We start from the raw sequence: 15,536 nt of genomic DNA, 5'->3' as shown, positions 1-15,536 counted from the left end.
TCCTTTACTTTCCTGAACTCCTCATGGAAAATGTCTCCCAGGTTAGATTATTTTGGCCCAAATGTTCTTCTTCTGGCTGCTCACTTACAGATGGTGGTGTGTGAGTCTGCTGAGCAGGCACTTTGAAAATAAAGCAATCTTTTCATTACTAGAATATTTAAGATCTTGTTTTATTGGGGCAGGTAGAAGATGTAATTAAACAGTACCATATGACCATATTTGATACTATATACTCTCAGAATTTAAATGAAAATTCCAGATTAGGTTACATTTTAAAATATATTTGTATATTATATTTTTAAAGTACATTTTCGTCAGTGCTTGCAGCGAGATACATACTAAATAAATAATCTCCTAATATAGAAAACCGGAAGTGACACCAAAGCACCCCGCCTCTCGCAATGTGAACGCTTGATAATTGTGCAGGGTCTTCAAGGTTATTATGTGTCTGGGGCGCACGTGGTGATCGTGACTAGGGTGCTGCGGTCGTGACTTTCGCCTTCAGTAAGGCAGGAGCTTGAGAACATTGGTAAGATCATCATGCATTTTACGGTCTTCTGATATAAATGCATTTTCTGCAGAATGTTAACTGCAGGCCATTTTTACTTTAAGAGTAGCGGTGCATAGCTTTCTGAATTCCTCACAGTATATTTTATAAGTGAAATGATAAGATTTCTAATAATAATCGCTTGTAATTCGTGTGACAGCTACAGTGTATGTTTGTAGAGAGCAGGTGCGGACTAGACTTAAACTTTATTTGACTTCAGGGAGCTCATGCACGTGCTACCCTTCTCTGCTGACCTTCACACGGATTGTCAAACTGATATTAGGTAGTGATTGTTTCACTTGTACAATTAGATTAATAACAAAGTACTAACTTTTTTGCGATGATTTAAATGAAATTAAAACAAATGTTGTTAGTTTTAATATTAATACAATTTCGATATTTAATAACAGAAATGGTATTGTAGTGTTTCAAGTTCAATTTTCAAATTACTGTTTTAGTATTACTAAATTGTAATTTTTGCATTGTGATTTGCTGGCAGATGGATGTGACATTTTCTTCAGGGTCAGCTCTGAACATTTAACCCGAGTCCTTTTTCGGTTGTGCGTGTCACCTGTTACCATGTTTATCTGTCTAAATTAATTAGCACTACTAGTTTGAAAGGCACGATATTCATCTCCGATATTCATATTCATTTTTTTTTTTAATCAAAATTGAGTGCTGCTTGCGAATACATTTTGTTGATTATAAACTGTTATGAGAAAAAAAGTGAAAATGTGCAGTTGTTACTTCATAAACTAATTGGAGTTGATCTGGCCCTAAAAAAACGAATGTAGTTGCGCTCATATTTAATTGAACTTAATTTAGATTTTTAATTTGGCTGACAAATTTTTAAGTTTTTTTTTTTTTATTTTTTTTTTTAAGATGTGTGACCATCACATGATTTGCAACAGTGAAGTTTTAATCCTCTCTGCCAGTTCTGTAAAGATTAATCAACTGGAATTCTGGGGAATGTAGATTATCTGACGTTAATCTGTATAGAAAAATACAGTTATACATTTATTACATGAGCGTCTACAGATGTTATTTTTAAATGTGAGTAAAGGACACAAGGTTATTTCAACCATTTACTTCTCAAAAAACAAACAAACAAACAAAAAAATTCAATTGATGGTGAACACAGTCACATGATTAAGTAGCTTTAGATAGTGGTTTAAATTCTGGGTTTATTGCATGAATGGATTAAACCAGCACTTTACAAAATCATTTAGGATTTTAAAGCCGCTCATAGAGTTTTTATTTATTTATGTGTTTGTATTTTTAACCCCATAATAGAAAATTGGTCTGGCTTGCCCTTGGTCCTTGAACTTGTTTACTTCCTCTCCTAGTGTAATTGTTATTGTTTTCTCAATTTTTTTATGACTGAGTGATAAAAGTTCCTTTGTCTAGAGGTTTATTTGGCTTTCATTGTTCCCATAATAAAAGGAAGAAGTAAATGGGTAAGCATATCAATAGAACTGCTCAGACGAGGATTGAAGTTTAGTGGGCCATCCTGAAAGAACCCAGGAGACTGTGCAGTTTCTCTGGAAAAGACAGTAAGAGGTGACATGTCAGGCCCCAACGGACATGAGGATTGGTTTGATCTGATTGTGTGCAAATTCTTTCCCGGTAGGGTGTAGCCCGAATGCGTTTTTCCTATCTCTAGCTTGCATGTGTCCAAGCAAGTTAGCAGAGTACATTTGGTGCATTGCTTCAGTGTAACATTTTTAATGTGTACTTTAATGCCTTTAGTTATTTGTATTTGTTTCTTACCCTTTTTGTTATCCATTTGTTGAATGAGACTGTCTCAAGGATCTTGCTTGTAGTGTTTGTCTCTTGTGTTTTGGATTATTATATTAATGTGTAACCTTCAACCTTTGAAAAAATAAATTTAGTTAAATAAATCCTTGATGTCTTTTAGTCCACAGTCATGTTTGTTACACTTTTTAATGATTTTATTTGATGGTCTTTTTATATTATAAAGATAAAAGATTTATGTGAAATTTGATGTGTGATGTAACAGGATATATTTAATCTAAAACCGTTTTAAGTAACATGTTTATAATTGTTATACACAACAAGAATTAGATTTGATTAACTTATATTAACTATGGACTACGTACAATATTTGTTATTTAATAATTTGTCACTCCACCAGCTTAGTTCAAATACTGAAATACTGTGTGAAAATGTCCACTCAGTGTAAAATATATTTATACACACACACACACCTAGTTCTAAACCTGTAATGCTGTTGGGTTTAAAACATAAAAAATCTTCATGCAATTCTTTTCCAGTTATTGATAGTTCATAGTGACCACATCTGTCAAGCCCCAAAAATATGATCAATATGAAGAGTGTAATATTAGTCTTCTGAAGTCATATGATATCTCAGACTAAAACAGTCTAATAATGAACTGATATATTCACCATCCCTGGTGAATATAGCATTTTCACAATGACATAACAGAAAAGTGTGATGCTTTACCAACACACACAGGTGTCAAGTTAAGGTAAAAGTTCAAGGCCGCTGTCATATCACCCAGAGAAACACAAACAAAACACTGCGTAGTGTTTCTTAACCAGCATTTAAATGAAATATCTCTATTTAAGATTAGCTAACAGCCTTTTTTTTGTTGTTGACATAAAGAATCTAACTTTGTTTTATGATTATGAGTTATTGTGACTTCACAGTGATCTTAAAATAGATTTCAACAATTCTCATTCTCTTGCAGCAGTTATTTGAGGCCAGGATGGATCAAGCCAGGACAACAATTTCAAAAATCGTAAGACATACTTTTCATATAAATTAATTTTGCATGGCATTATAACGGAGTTGTCTGAACCAATGGTTTACCGTTTGAGAAGTAACAAAGAAGGCACAATTTTTGACTTTATTGCAACGCATGAGATCTGTGATTGCTGAAATGTAAATGCTACTTTTTTTTTTTCAGTTAAGAAGATTTTTAGGCACTTTAACTGAAACCTTTTTAATATGTTCCTGATATTGGTTTTCCTTCTTGTGCATAAGATCTTCTATATTCAAGAGAAAAGCTGAAACCTCATGACTTAAATCATGACCAGCCTTTCAAGTGTTTTTACAGTGAAGAGAATCCAGGATATTTTTTTTTAATCATGGTGTCCTGTAACTGTTTTTTTTTTTCAGTTCAATGGGGAGCCGCGCTCCTACACTCGCTTTAACCTGACCCAGAACATGGAGGGTGACAACAGCCATGTGGAGATGAAGCTCTCGTCTGACATGGATGATGAAGTGGATGCTAACGGTGGTGGGGAAAACACAAACCAACATAATCATCCGTATTACCCCAGCAAACTGAACCAGCGTTCTCCCAAAACCATCTGCGGATTTGTCATTGGCATTCTGTTCCTTTTCATTATTGGTAATTATATACCAATATGCTGGTATATATTCAAGCTTATTATGTGGCCCTCTGGGATAGTTTATACTGATTGGTCAAATGTTTTTGTATAATTACCACTAAACTAATAATTTCTATGCAAAAAAACAACTCATATTTTTGTCTTTTAGGATACCTCATTGGTTATCTGTCAAATAGAAACACAGACAAAACAGAAATCAAGTCCAACTGTCCGGTCTTTAATGAGATTGCCCCAGTGAGAGCAGAAGCAGTTTATTCATTGGACTGGAGTGATCTCAGGGCATTGCTAAAAAAGAAACTGACAACCCTCAACATTAACACCAACCTCAGGTAAGTTTACACAGCTGCACTTTTGCTTTTTCCATACTGTTTGAGCAGTTGAGCAGGTATTCAAATTAAACATGTTTTGTTTTCTGTTTCTCTTTCTCCCTCTTGCAGGGAATTCTCTAGTGCCAGTCACCAGGCAGGAAGCACAGGAGATGAGGCACTTGCTAATAAAATCATGGGGAAATTCAAAACTTTTGGAATGAGTACTTGGACAGATGAGCACTATGTGAAAATCCATGAGCCTGGTTCCTCCAATAACAGAGTCCTGTTCCGTGGTAACGTTGTGGAAACAACTGAGGGCTATTTGGCATACAGTGCAATTAAAACAGTGCAGGTTAGTTTTAAATGGGGATGAATTTTGACAATCAACTGACAAAAAAGCACCAGGAAATTAGTTTGTACAAATCATGAGCAATATTCGAAATCTTTTATATGCTCGTGTTAAAAATGCTGAGAGAAGTTGTAAATTGTAAGTTATGTCTAACTGTCTTGTTATTAGGGGGTGTAACGGTACACAAACATGACTGATCGTGTACTTCACGGTTCGTATGGTTTCAGTACAGAAGGGGGAAAAACATTCTCTTTTTTTTTTTTTTTTTTTTTTTTTTTTTTTTTTTAAACAGTTCAGTTTTAAACATTAAACAGTGGTTTACTTCCTTTAAATCTTGCTTGTCTAACAGACATTTCTTGCTGGATGAAGGACCATCACCTTCAGCTCAACCTTGCCAAGACAGAACTGCTTGTGGTTTTAGCAAACCCATCGTTTCATCACAATTTCACCATCCAGTTATGCACATCATTCATAACTCCTTCAAAAACAGCCAGAAACCTTGGAGTTATGATTGATGATCAGCTGACTTTCTCAGACCACATTGATAAAACTGTCCGGTCCTGCATATTTGCTTTATTCAACATTAAGAAGATCAGGCCCTTTCTTTCAGAACATTCTGCACAACTCCTTGTTCAAGCTCTTGTTCTGTCCTGGCTAGACTATTGCAACACTCTCTTGGCAGGTCTTCCAGCCAGTTCTACCAAACCTTTACAATTAATCCAGAATGTGGCAGCAAGATTAATTTTTAATGTGCCGAATAGAATACACGTCACACCTCTGTTTATCAATTTGCACTTGCTACCAATAGCTGCTCGCATAAAATTCAAGGCATTGATGTTTGCCTACAAAACCAGTACTGGATCTGCACCCCTTAACTTAAATTCATTACTTCAGACTTATGTGCCTCTAGAAGCTTGCGTTCTGCAAGTGAACTTTGCTTGATTGTGCCATCCCAATCAGGCACAAAGTCACTTTTACAGACTTTTAAATTAAATGTTCCCTCCTGGTGGAATGACCTGCCCAACTCAATCCGATCAGAGTCCTTAGCCATCTTCAAGAATCGTCTTAAAACACATCTCTTCCATCTTTATTTTACCCTCTAACTTTAGCACTCACTATTCTAATTGTATTCTTAAAAAAAAAAAAACTAACTAGCTTTCTAATCTTTTTGTTTTCTATCTGCTTTCTTTTCATTTATTATACAATTAACAAAAACAAAAAAAAGACCTCTAACACTAGCTTGCTCTATTCTTTTTCTATTCTATCTGTTTTCTTTATTTACTATATTATTTAAAAACCCTTGCTACGTGTACTGTTAAGCTAACTGAGACTTGTTATAGAACTTGTACATCTTTGCTCTTTTGTTGATTTTGATTGCTTCCACTGTCCTCATTTGTAAGTCGCTTTGGATAAAAGCGTCTGCTAAATGACTTAAATGTAAATCAATTCAATTATAACTACATTTTTATTAGGGATAAAAATCTGCCTCCGCTTATGCTCTAAACAATAGGGAGCCTTCTACATTACTATAAGGTTACAGTTAACAACAGAGCCCAAACTTGAATTTAGTTTCATATTTATCTTTAAATATAAATCAACACTCACCTTTAAAAACAATTTTTATGCAAACATGTAAATTGAAGAATGCAACTTCTAAATGATACAATTTCTATTTGTTGTTGAATATTCAGTGGCTGTCATAACGTGTTTCATAACAGATTTATTTAAACATACATTAAATAGTTAAGACATTACTAACAGGTAAAGTAAAATGAGTATTTAGTCTAATATTTCACAAAATGCTTTTCTCTAGACTTCATTTCTCTAGCGAACTAATGAGCTGTGGAGACTGATGACTTGCCTGAGGTAAATGAAATGCTATGTGACATTTTGTTCACAAGCTGTTGTATTGACGTCTTTCCGCGGTTGAAACTCTGAGTGATTACATGAGGCATGAGATGTTCATTCATGTTTTTTGTGTTAAAATTGGTAGTAAAGAGGACGGGATCCCGGATAGTATATCTATTTGACGTCTGCATTTACATCTGCAAGATATATTTTTTTTTAGAGTGTTTGCTCATCTGCAATAAGTCTATAGAATGTTTCCTTTCAGACGTTAAATAGACACCTAGAAAATGATGTTTATTGAAAGATGAGACTTTCTCATCTTTCTTATCAAAAGTAATCATATATAAAAATGGAAGTTTTCAGTGAGGTTCCACTCATGCAGTCATTATTATGCTGTATTTGTTTGGTGTACATGTCTATGAATATATGTACCGTTACACCCCTACTTGTAATTATTACACACTTATACTGTATAAGTGTATCAGTGAGAGCAAAGGTACACCCACACAGCAGTGAACACATACCTGGAGCAGTTGGGGGTTCGGTGCCTTGCTCAAGCGTCTCACCTCAGTCGTGGCATTGAGGGTGGAAGAGAGCGCTGTTCACTCACTCCCCCACCGACAATTCCTAAACCTGCAACTTTTGGGTTACAAGTCAGACTCTAACCATTAGGCCACGACTGCCCCAATTAAGAATCTCTACTAATTTTCTCACCCTTATGCATTCCCAGATATATGACATTCTTTCTTATGTGAAACAGAAATGAATGGAACCCTCAAAATTGAAGCTACCTGAAGACTACTAGTTGATAAAGTTGTGAAACTCATGCTAGAAGTGAGGAGCATCATATCAAAAGTTTACATTAAGGTTCACAACGTGCTGACAGTTGGTTGGAAGCAACGGTTTATAGTTTTAAAAGGTTTAAAATATTAGCAATTTTCTCTCACGCACTTATCGTTTCACTTCAGCAGACACTGATTCATAAGGTGGGGTTTAACACTAACACTTACAGAGATGGATTATTTTTTTCTTAAAATTTCAATCTGTGTTTCACAGAAAAAAGAAAGTCATACATCTGGGATTAAGATGTGAATATAACTGAGATATGAGAGCTCCAGTAGAAGGAAAAGTTTGTAGTGAATAATGACCTTATCACTTATTCTCTTGTATAGGGTGCAGCTCTGTATGCTCATTATGGGCGAGCAGAGGACTTCAGGCGCCTACAAGACCGGAATATTGATGTGAATGGAAAGGTTGTTTTGGTCAGAGCTGGACTCTTAAGTTTTGCTGAAAAGGTTGGTTCTCTCACACATTCATATTTTAAGATGGTTATTATTGATATTTACTAATTTATCCTTTTGTTTTCATTTACTTAAAACAGGTTGCTAATGCTGCTAGCTTGAATGCTAGTGCTGTGCTAATTTATCCGGATCCTGTTAACTACAGTATTAAAGAGGACACTGCTCTTTTTGGCCATGTAAGTTGTGGAACCTTTCTTTTATCAGAATATTTTTGCATTTAGAAGTTTATGTAAAGATGATGTTTCCTCTTGCTCTTGCTTTTTTCATAGGTCCATCTCGGCACTGGTGATCCCTACACTCCAGGATTCCCTTCCTTCAATCATACCCAGTTTCCCCCAGCTCAGTCATCTGGCTTGCCCAGCATTCCAGCTCAAACTATAACCATAAAACAGGCTACTGCAATCATGAGGTGCAGTTGTGATTGCCATTCATTACTCTTAACTGTTGCTGTTACTGATACACTCATTACTTATAGTTAGATGTTTAGACTAAATGAAATTATGCAGCTTGTTGAGGAGAAATAATCGTTATATATAAGTTGTATAATTATAATTTTTTCCTGTCAGACAATAAAGCAGGTGAAAGAAGGCCATAGACTAGTTAAAGGAGGAACTCAAGACATATAGGTACCAGGGGTTGGATTAATGAAAATTTTCTTAAGAAAGAAGTTAGGTAATTTGTAAAGATAAATTCTGAAAAGTTTGGAAGAATGTTCCTATGTGCAATTCTTGAGAATTCTCTCATGTTTTGAAAAATCGTCAGAATTATAAAATTAAAAATTAAAAACAATGCCCCTATTTGACTTGTAGAGTTGTTACTGAATTACGAATTCAGCAAAAAGGCTCATCATGATTATTCATGACTGATCATTGTTGTTTAAGATTAATGGTCAATGTACTTATGCAAATCCTTAGTAATAGTTATATATATGATATGTACCTAGCTGTATAAGTTATAATATAGTTGCAATGTTTAATATTTGAATTTAAATGCATTAAACATCTTATCTTTTGGGATAAAGAATAGTTGGAGGTTATCATAATGCTACAATTATTGTACAATTGTTAAAATAACTAAAATTTACAATTTAAAAAAAGTGTTTTTTAATTTATTTTTTATTATTTTAGGAATTTACATTTTTGTCTTTAGAACAGTCTTAAGAAAATATATATGAAAATATATTTTTGGGAATACAAAATAAAAAATAAAAAAAACATGAGGAAAAAAACAGTTGAGAATTTTTATTCTTAAAAATGTAAATGTAAATCTGGCCTCAGAATATAATATGGGTTTAGTGTGTTTTTTTTATTTTTATTTTTTATTTTACTTGAGTCAGGAACAACCTACAGCAGCAACCACACAAAACACCAATCTATCAACCCCATGCAACAATGCTTTAAAAACACTCTAGCATCCTGGCAGCAACTTTTGAATGTGCAAGCACCACTCACATTTTAATCAAAAGATTAAGAATATTCAGTAGTTCTGTCAGTGAGGTTTGTTAATATTTCCTGTATTTACATGTTTGTCACATTTGTTTACTCCTGCCCTCAAACAGTAAGTTAGGTGGTCGGACTTCCCCTGATGGCTGGAGTGATGGGATGCTTCGGGATACCATGTACAGTCTTGGCGATGAAGGCGACATTATTACAGTGGAAGTAAACAATGTCCTTATTCAGAAAAAAATCCACAATGTGTTTGGAGTCATTAAAGGTTATATGGATGCAGGTACTCTATTCTGCTTTAAACAGCTGTGTAGATCAAACTAGTAATTGGTCCCAGTCCCTGATCACTTAATTTGGGTCTTCGTCCTTTGCTCTAGATCGTTATATAGTGATCGGAGCCCAGCGAGATGCATGGGGCCCTGGATATGCCAGAAGCACAGTCGGCACTAGTTTACTGGTGGAGTTGGCCAGAACCATCACAGACATGATCAAGAATGGTACATTAAGTACAAGCAGTGATGTCTTTTTAAATACATAAATAAATGTCCTTATATAATGAATTATACATGTTAATTTTAAATGAAGAATAAATTTGTTGATTTCAAGTGAATCTTTATTTTCTTCAGATGGATTCAAGCCGAAGAGGAGCATAGTTTTTGCTAGCTGGAGTGCTGGTGAATTTGGGAGTGTTGGGGCCACTGAGTGGTTGGAGGTATGAATGCATCTTTGGCTGCCTTCTGTTTAACAATGACCATGTTAAATATGGGAGTAAATTCTCTGTGTTTGTATGATATAACAACAATTAATAATAATAACAACAGCACAAATAAAAGTAAACCACAATAACAAGAATGTAAATACATTAAACCAATAATCATGCATATTTCCATTCCTTCCTTGGCAAACATAAAACAGTCATTTGAAAATATGAAAGTGAATGAATGTATTTACTGTATCTAACTGCAGTATGTACATTGTTACATTGAAGTACTAGTCAGTAAATACTGCATTGTAAACACTACCTACTATTTTAAAAATATTAAGTGATACACTGGAGATTATTCAGCAGTAAACTGCTACGTCATCACATTGCATTATAGTTGTATCATCTTGGAAATATTACAAAATATCTTATCTTTTAGGATTCTAATCAAAAACGGAATATACAGTCTGTGACCAGTGCACATAATGTACATACTGCAGAAATAGTAAGAGTACTGCAGTGTGTTAGTATGTGATTTCTAACAGCCTGTGCATTCAGCAGTTACTGTAAGCCATTGAATTTATTAATTTGTGTTTTTTTAACCCTCAGGGCTACCTGACCTCCTTGAATATGAAAATGTTTTCTTACATCAGCCTTGATGAAGTTATTTCAGGTTTGTAAAGAGTCATTTCTCAAAGAGTTGAAGAACTTAGATCTTGAGCTGATGCTGATCATCTGACATTCTCTTTAGGTTTTGACTCTTTCAAAGCAACTGCCAGTCCACTGCTGTATGAGTTATTAGAGAGCACAATGAAACAGGTGATGTATCACAAATGCTGAATCTTTGGCATCAATTCAAAGCTGTTTTATCTGTCCTAAAAAGAGAAATAACCTTTTCCCCCATGCAGGTTTCTTCTCCAGTTGATGCAACCAAATCCTTGCATGAACAGTTTGCTGGATCCAACTGGGAGAAGTCTGTGTATGTTTGTCCCTCACAGTTTGATTTTAATTTAATTTAATGTGTATTATTTAAATACTGTTATAATGGTGTGGGGAAGTCGTGGCCTAATGGTTAGAGAGTTTGACTCCTAACCCTAAGATTGTGGGTTTGAACCCCCAACTGATCCCCGGGCACCGCAGCATAAATGGCTGCCCACTGCTCCGGGTGTGTGTTCACGGTGTGTGTGTGCACTTTGGATGGGTTAAATGCAGAGCACGAATTCTGAGTATGGGTCACCATACTTGGCTGTATGTCACGTCATTTTTTTTTTTTTTTTACTCATTCATATTTTGAATGAACTTATCTTTATCTTTAAGTTTAAGTAATTTTAATACTTCAACTTAAAACTTACATTTCTAAATTTCTTCAGCTAATATTTCTATTTTATTATATTATAGCTTCATTTCATATAATAAAAAAAATACTTTATTAGTTTTAAGTTTTTAAGCTGTTAAACACATTCTGATCAAACACATTCTATATATATCCTATATAATATCCATATTAACACATTTTTCTTTTTTCACAGAATGGAGCCTATGGGTTTGTCTCACTCTGCTTACCCATTCCAGACCTTCTCGGGTATCCCGTCAATTTCATTTCGATTTACTTCGGCAAGTATTCAGGTTTTACTGAAGGTGTCAAAAAAAAAAAATGAGTAAAATAGATTTAGGGACAGTTTGTTTCTTGATGAAAGATAGGAAGTAAACATGTTGCTGATGTGTTTCAGAGTTCAAAGTCATACCCTTTTGGCACTATTGAGGATACTGATCAAACTCTGGAACGGTACACTTCATATAACACTCTCAAACTCGCCAAGACTGCAGGTGAGGTGGTCGGACTGGTTACGCTTCGGCTGGTGCATGACCACTTGCTCAAGCTGAATGTGGCAAAGTATACCAGCGTCATCCGCAGCTATGTGTCCCAAATCAGGTCTAAAGTTGAATCATGCCAAACGGTGAGTCTACATGGTTATTTGTCTTTTTCTGACTCCTAAAGAACTTAAGCTTGATGTTTGATGAATTTCTGCTACAGGGAGTTATAATTCACTTTCTGCATTTTTCTTTCGAAGTCTGGCCGCCTTCCTTCCACTGTGACGATGCAGTGGCTTCTCTCAGCTCAGGGTTCATACGATCGTGCTGCCAGCGCTCTTATTTCAGCCATCCGAAACAGTGATCTTGATGACATGGAGCAGTGTCGCATCATCAACAATCGAATTATGAGGGTAAAAAATTGTCAAGCTATTTCATTCTTTCCTGTGTTGATGTATTTCCTGTTGAAAAAGGAAGCTGAGCTGGAATATATCAAAGGGCTTTTTTAAATATCGAATAGCCTTTGCTGCTATTGATAGTTAGAAGCAACAAAATGCCAACCTTAAAACCTTTTAAAAGGTTTTTCAGATTGCGTTCTAAGGATATGGAACCTTAGAAACAGCAGCAGTTCTACAGCAGCTGTAGTTCTGCTGCTTTATAATGTGGATGTTAACATGATGCATCTGTTTGAAGTGGAAGGCAGTCTTCTCTCTCCCTATGTGTCTCCGCGGGAGAGTCTGTTCCGGCATATTCTGCTGGGCTCTGGATCACACACTTTGGCAGCTCTAGTGGATCACCTTGAAGCCATTAAAGGAGGGCATGAATCTGCTGACATTGACCAATTCAAGAATCAGTTTGCTCTTGCTACCTGGACCATCCAGGGGTGTGCCAATGCATTGGCAGGGGAAGTATGGGATATGGATAATGAAATTTAGACAAGCAGATTCAGCTCACCTCTTTAACTATTTTAATGTGACCACGTTGAACCATCACTCAAGGAAAATTAAAGCAGAAAATGTTTTTGGTGCTCTATTAACATGAATTTATGATAAGTGGTTTATATCAGTATTTACAGCAGCAGCTGATCCAAAAATTAAACATTGTCATCATTTACTCACCATCATGTAATTCCAAACCCCTTCTGTGAAACACAAAAGAAGACATTTGGAGAATGAACTGGTCACTCTTTTCCATGAAATTACTAAAGTTATCAAACTTCAAAAAAAGACAAAAAGGCATAAAATATTATAAAAGTAGCTCATATTACTCATGCTATAATTCAACCTCTGAATCCATACAGATCAAAATTCATAAGGGGTTTGATTGACATCAAGGTAGAGAGCCCAGAATTTCTATTCTTGGGTGAACTTTTCTTTTGAGATCTAGTTTAGGTTATACAAGGTTGGAATGTGTTACTGGTTTATTTTCAACATTTTCAGACCCTTTTTAGGAACTTCTTGCATAATACCTGAACAATCTGGGTTTAGAGTTTTTTTTTTATACAGGCTTCAGTTAGACAATCAGCCATTGTTATTGTAATGTTTGTAACCTAACTTACCTGTGATCATAAAACCCCTCGTAAAGCACAGTATTTTTCAGAGGCTTTTCAGATCAGTTCTGTCAAATAATAGAAAGAGGCATTTCTATGTGGCTCTGAAATTATTATTTATTAGTTTTTTATTTATCAGTGACAGGGATCACTATAAATTGCATTTTGTAACGCCTTTTTTAACAAATGTATAATTATCGGAAGCAGTGCCTTCCATAATTATGACAGTTATACTGTCGAAATGTGAAAGCAGCATCTGCTATGGAGATAACCTTGTTTTCAAAAGCTATGACCACAGACTACAACATTGTATTTCTTAAATGATAAACAAACAAACAAAAAACTTAAATTTACTAGTATGTATCAGTCTTTGGCTTCCTCCTTTTGAATCAATGTTATACCTGATCCAGAATCATTATCGGGAGCAGTGCCTTCCATAATGCAAAGATGATGGTAGTTTTTGTCTACCGATGTGTATATATCGAGGGCAGTGCCCCTCATATTTCACTGTGGTGTGGATGTAATTATTGGGAACAGTGTTTCCTATGATAATGTACAAAATCATCTATATTCACACACTCTTACAATAGAAGTTATCTGTTGTGAGTCATGTAATCTGTTGTCAGTTTTTCCATACACAATCAAGTGCTGTTACCTTCTTAAGCCTTAGATTAATCAAATGTGGAACAGGTGAGGATCACAGCAGAGATTAAAAACATTAGAAACATTCTTTGTATGATTCTTTCATGGGCTTCTATAAGATTCTGTTCTGTACTCTTATTCGGTTTTCATTTCTTTTGTTTCTGGTGTATTATTATTTGTGCCTTGTAGATTATGATGAAGCCTTTCGAATGCTTTTTTTCTCTTTGTTTTCTCTTCTTTGTATGTATTTGAATTCACTTTTGCTGTTTTACTTGCAAATCAAAGTAAGATTAAATTACAAAACTATTCAGCTAATTGGTTTTAATGTTCAGCTTTTGATGCCAGTATCATGTGTTTATTATTATATCATGGTTGACAAGATATCAATGTGATTCGAAAAAGTGGGAAATAATGTTTATGCACTGATTAAAAATAAGACAAACACTCATGCATGACTTTGAAATATGTTCTGTTTGAACACACACACGTGTGGAAGAGATGAAAATTGAGATTAAAGAGTATTCTATCAAAAAAGTCTCTTATGACTTGCAGTTTCATGATTGTCTATGGTATGCATATCAATATCTTTAAAAAATCTGAAGAATGCTATGTCAGTAGTAGTTTTGTTGTAGACATAATTGGTTTATAGAATTACATGTGCACTGATTCTCAGTTTTATGATTAGTCTGCAAGTAATTCATAAAATGTTTGAACAACGCATTTAAACTGGACTACTGTGACATCTGTGTAGGCTCTATGTGTTAAGTTACTTAACTGTGGCATGAAGTACAGCCAGTCTCATTTAAGATTGTTGACTAAATTGACACTGAAATTATGTTCTATTTATCACTTATTGAGCCTCAAATGTTAACCTGGATGTGTATGACTCAATCAGCCAAATAATAGCCAAACATGTTTCGAAATATTATATGTAATCATAGCTTCTATGTACAATGTCACATCAAAATAAAAATAAAACAAATACATTGTACTAATAGGTTAAATGTGTGTGTGTGTGTGTGTATTTTTAAAGATCATGGGGAAAAAAAGATACAAATAAAATTAGAAGCTGACTACTTGCATCTACGTCTAAGCCCAATATGTACAAACGGACACCAGTAGACGTCCTAGGTCATGTCTATCATTTTAAATTTATTAAATATATAAAATCGTAAAACAGTACTGGTGTGGACCAGGGACTACGCTGCAATTCTTCAAATGACCACAAGGGAGAACTAGAGTACTTTGACTATCATGACTGGCATAATTAAGCCAAGAGCTTTTGTCTATTTAACTCACATCTTAACATTAGATTTTTTTTTTTTTGGTATTCTTTTTAACAACCCGATGGCGATAGTCTTTTTTAATAAAGATACGTTTTTAATACATCTTCCCCTAACCCTGTGGAAATATGTCATATTAAATACAAATTCAAAGTCATACCAGTTATTTGGCTGTAAAACTGAATATAATTTAAAATTATGTCTAGCGCATAGACTGTATAAAAACAGAGTTAGCGATTATGATGTCATTCATTGCCGTCATAATGAAAGTGTCCTGTCTCTTTAAGAGTGGGTTGTCAATAGAAGCATGAGCATGTAGAGCCAGAGCGCGAGTAAGATTGAGTAATGAC

General features: G+C 34.8%; 1 protein-coding gene across 2 annotated transcripts; it reads left to right on the top strand.

Moving 5' to 3' along the window:
• Positions 1-386: 386 nt before the first annotated feature.
• LOC109102145 (transferrin receptor 1a) lies at positions 387-14,907 on the top strand. Of its 2 annotated transcripts, none has more exons than XM_042768326.1 (18): positions 387-529; positions 3,280-3,330; positions 3,711-3,945; positions 4,095-4,275; positions 4,384-4,606; positions 7,624-7,746; positions 7,833-7,928; positions 8,022-8,161; positions 9,311-9,480; positions 9,575-9,694; positions 9,824-9,909; positions 10,510-10,573; positions 10,652-10,719; positions 10,809-10,879; positions 11,430-11,514; positions 11,631-11,858; positions 11,973-12,125; positions 12,405-14,907. In XM_042768326.1, the coding sequence occupies exons 2-18, from the start codon at positions 3,298-3,300 to the stop codon at positions 12,645-12,647; spliced, it is 2,319 nt and encodes a 772-aa protein (XP_042624260.1). In that variant the 5' UTR covers positions 387-529; positions 3,280-3,297; the 3' UTR covers positions 12,648-14,907. The 2 variants fall into 2 exon arrangements, with proteins under 2 accessions (XP_042624260.1, XP_042624264.1); XM_042768330.1 differs by having other exon boundaries at positions 420-529; positions 3,283-3,330.
• Positions 14,908-15,536: the final 629 nt, after the last annotated feature.

The sequence above is a fragment of the Cyprinus carpio genome, chromosome A2 (genome assembly GCF_018340385.1).
Source record: "Cyprinus carpio isolate SPL01 chromosome A2, ASM1834038v1, whole genome shotgun sequence".
Classification (NCBI taxonomy): Eukaryota; Metazoa; Chordata; class Actinopteri; order Cypriniformes; family Cyprinidae; genus Cyprinus; species Cyprinus carpio.
This window is presented reverse-complemented; position numbering and strand designations above follow the sequence as displayed.

Bases quoted from the DNA above. Each gene is read 5' to 3' on its own strand.
- LOC109102145 (XM_042768326.1), top strand. From the start codon at position 3,298: ATGGATCAAGCCAGGACAACAATTTCAAAAATC. The intron at 3,331-3,710 runs GTAAGACATACT...TTTTTTTTTCAG, and splicing joins GGACAACAATTTCAAAAATC to TTCAATGGGGAGCCGCGCTC. The intron at 10,720-10,808 runs GTGATGTATCAC...TCCCCCATGCAG, and splicing joins TAGAGAGCACAATGAAACAG to GTTTCTTCTCCAGTTGATGC.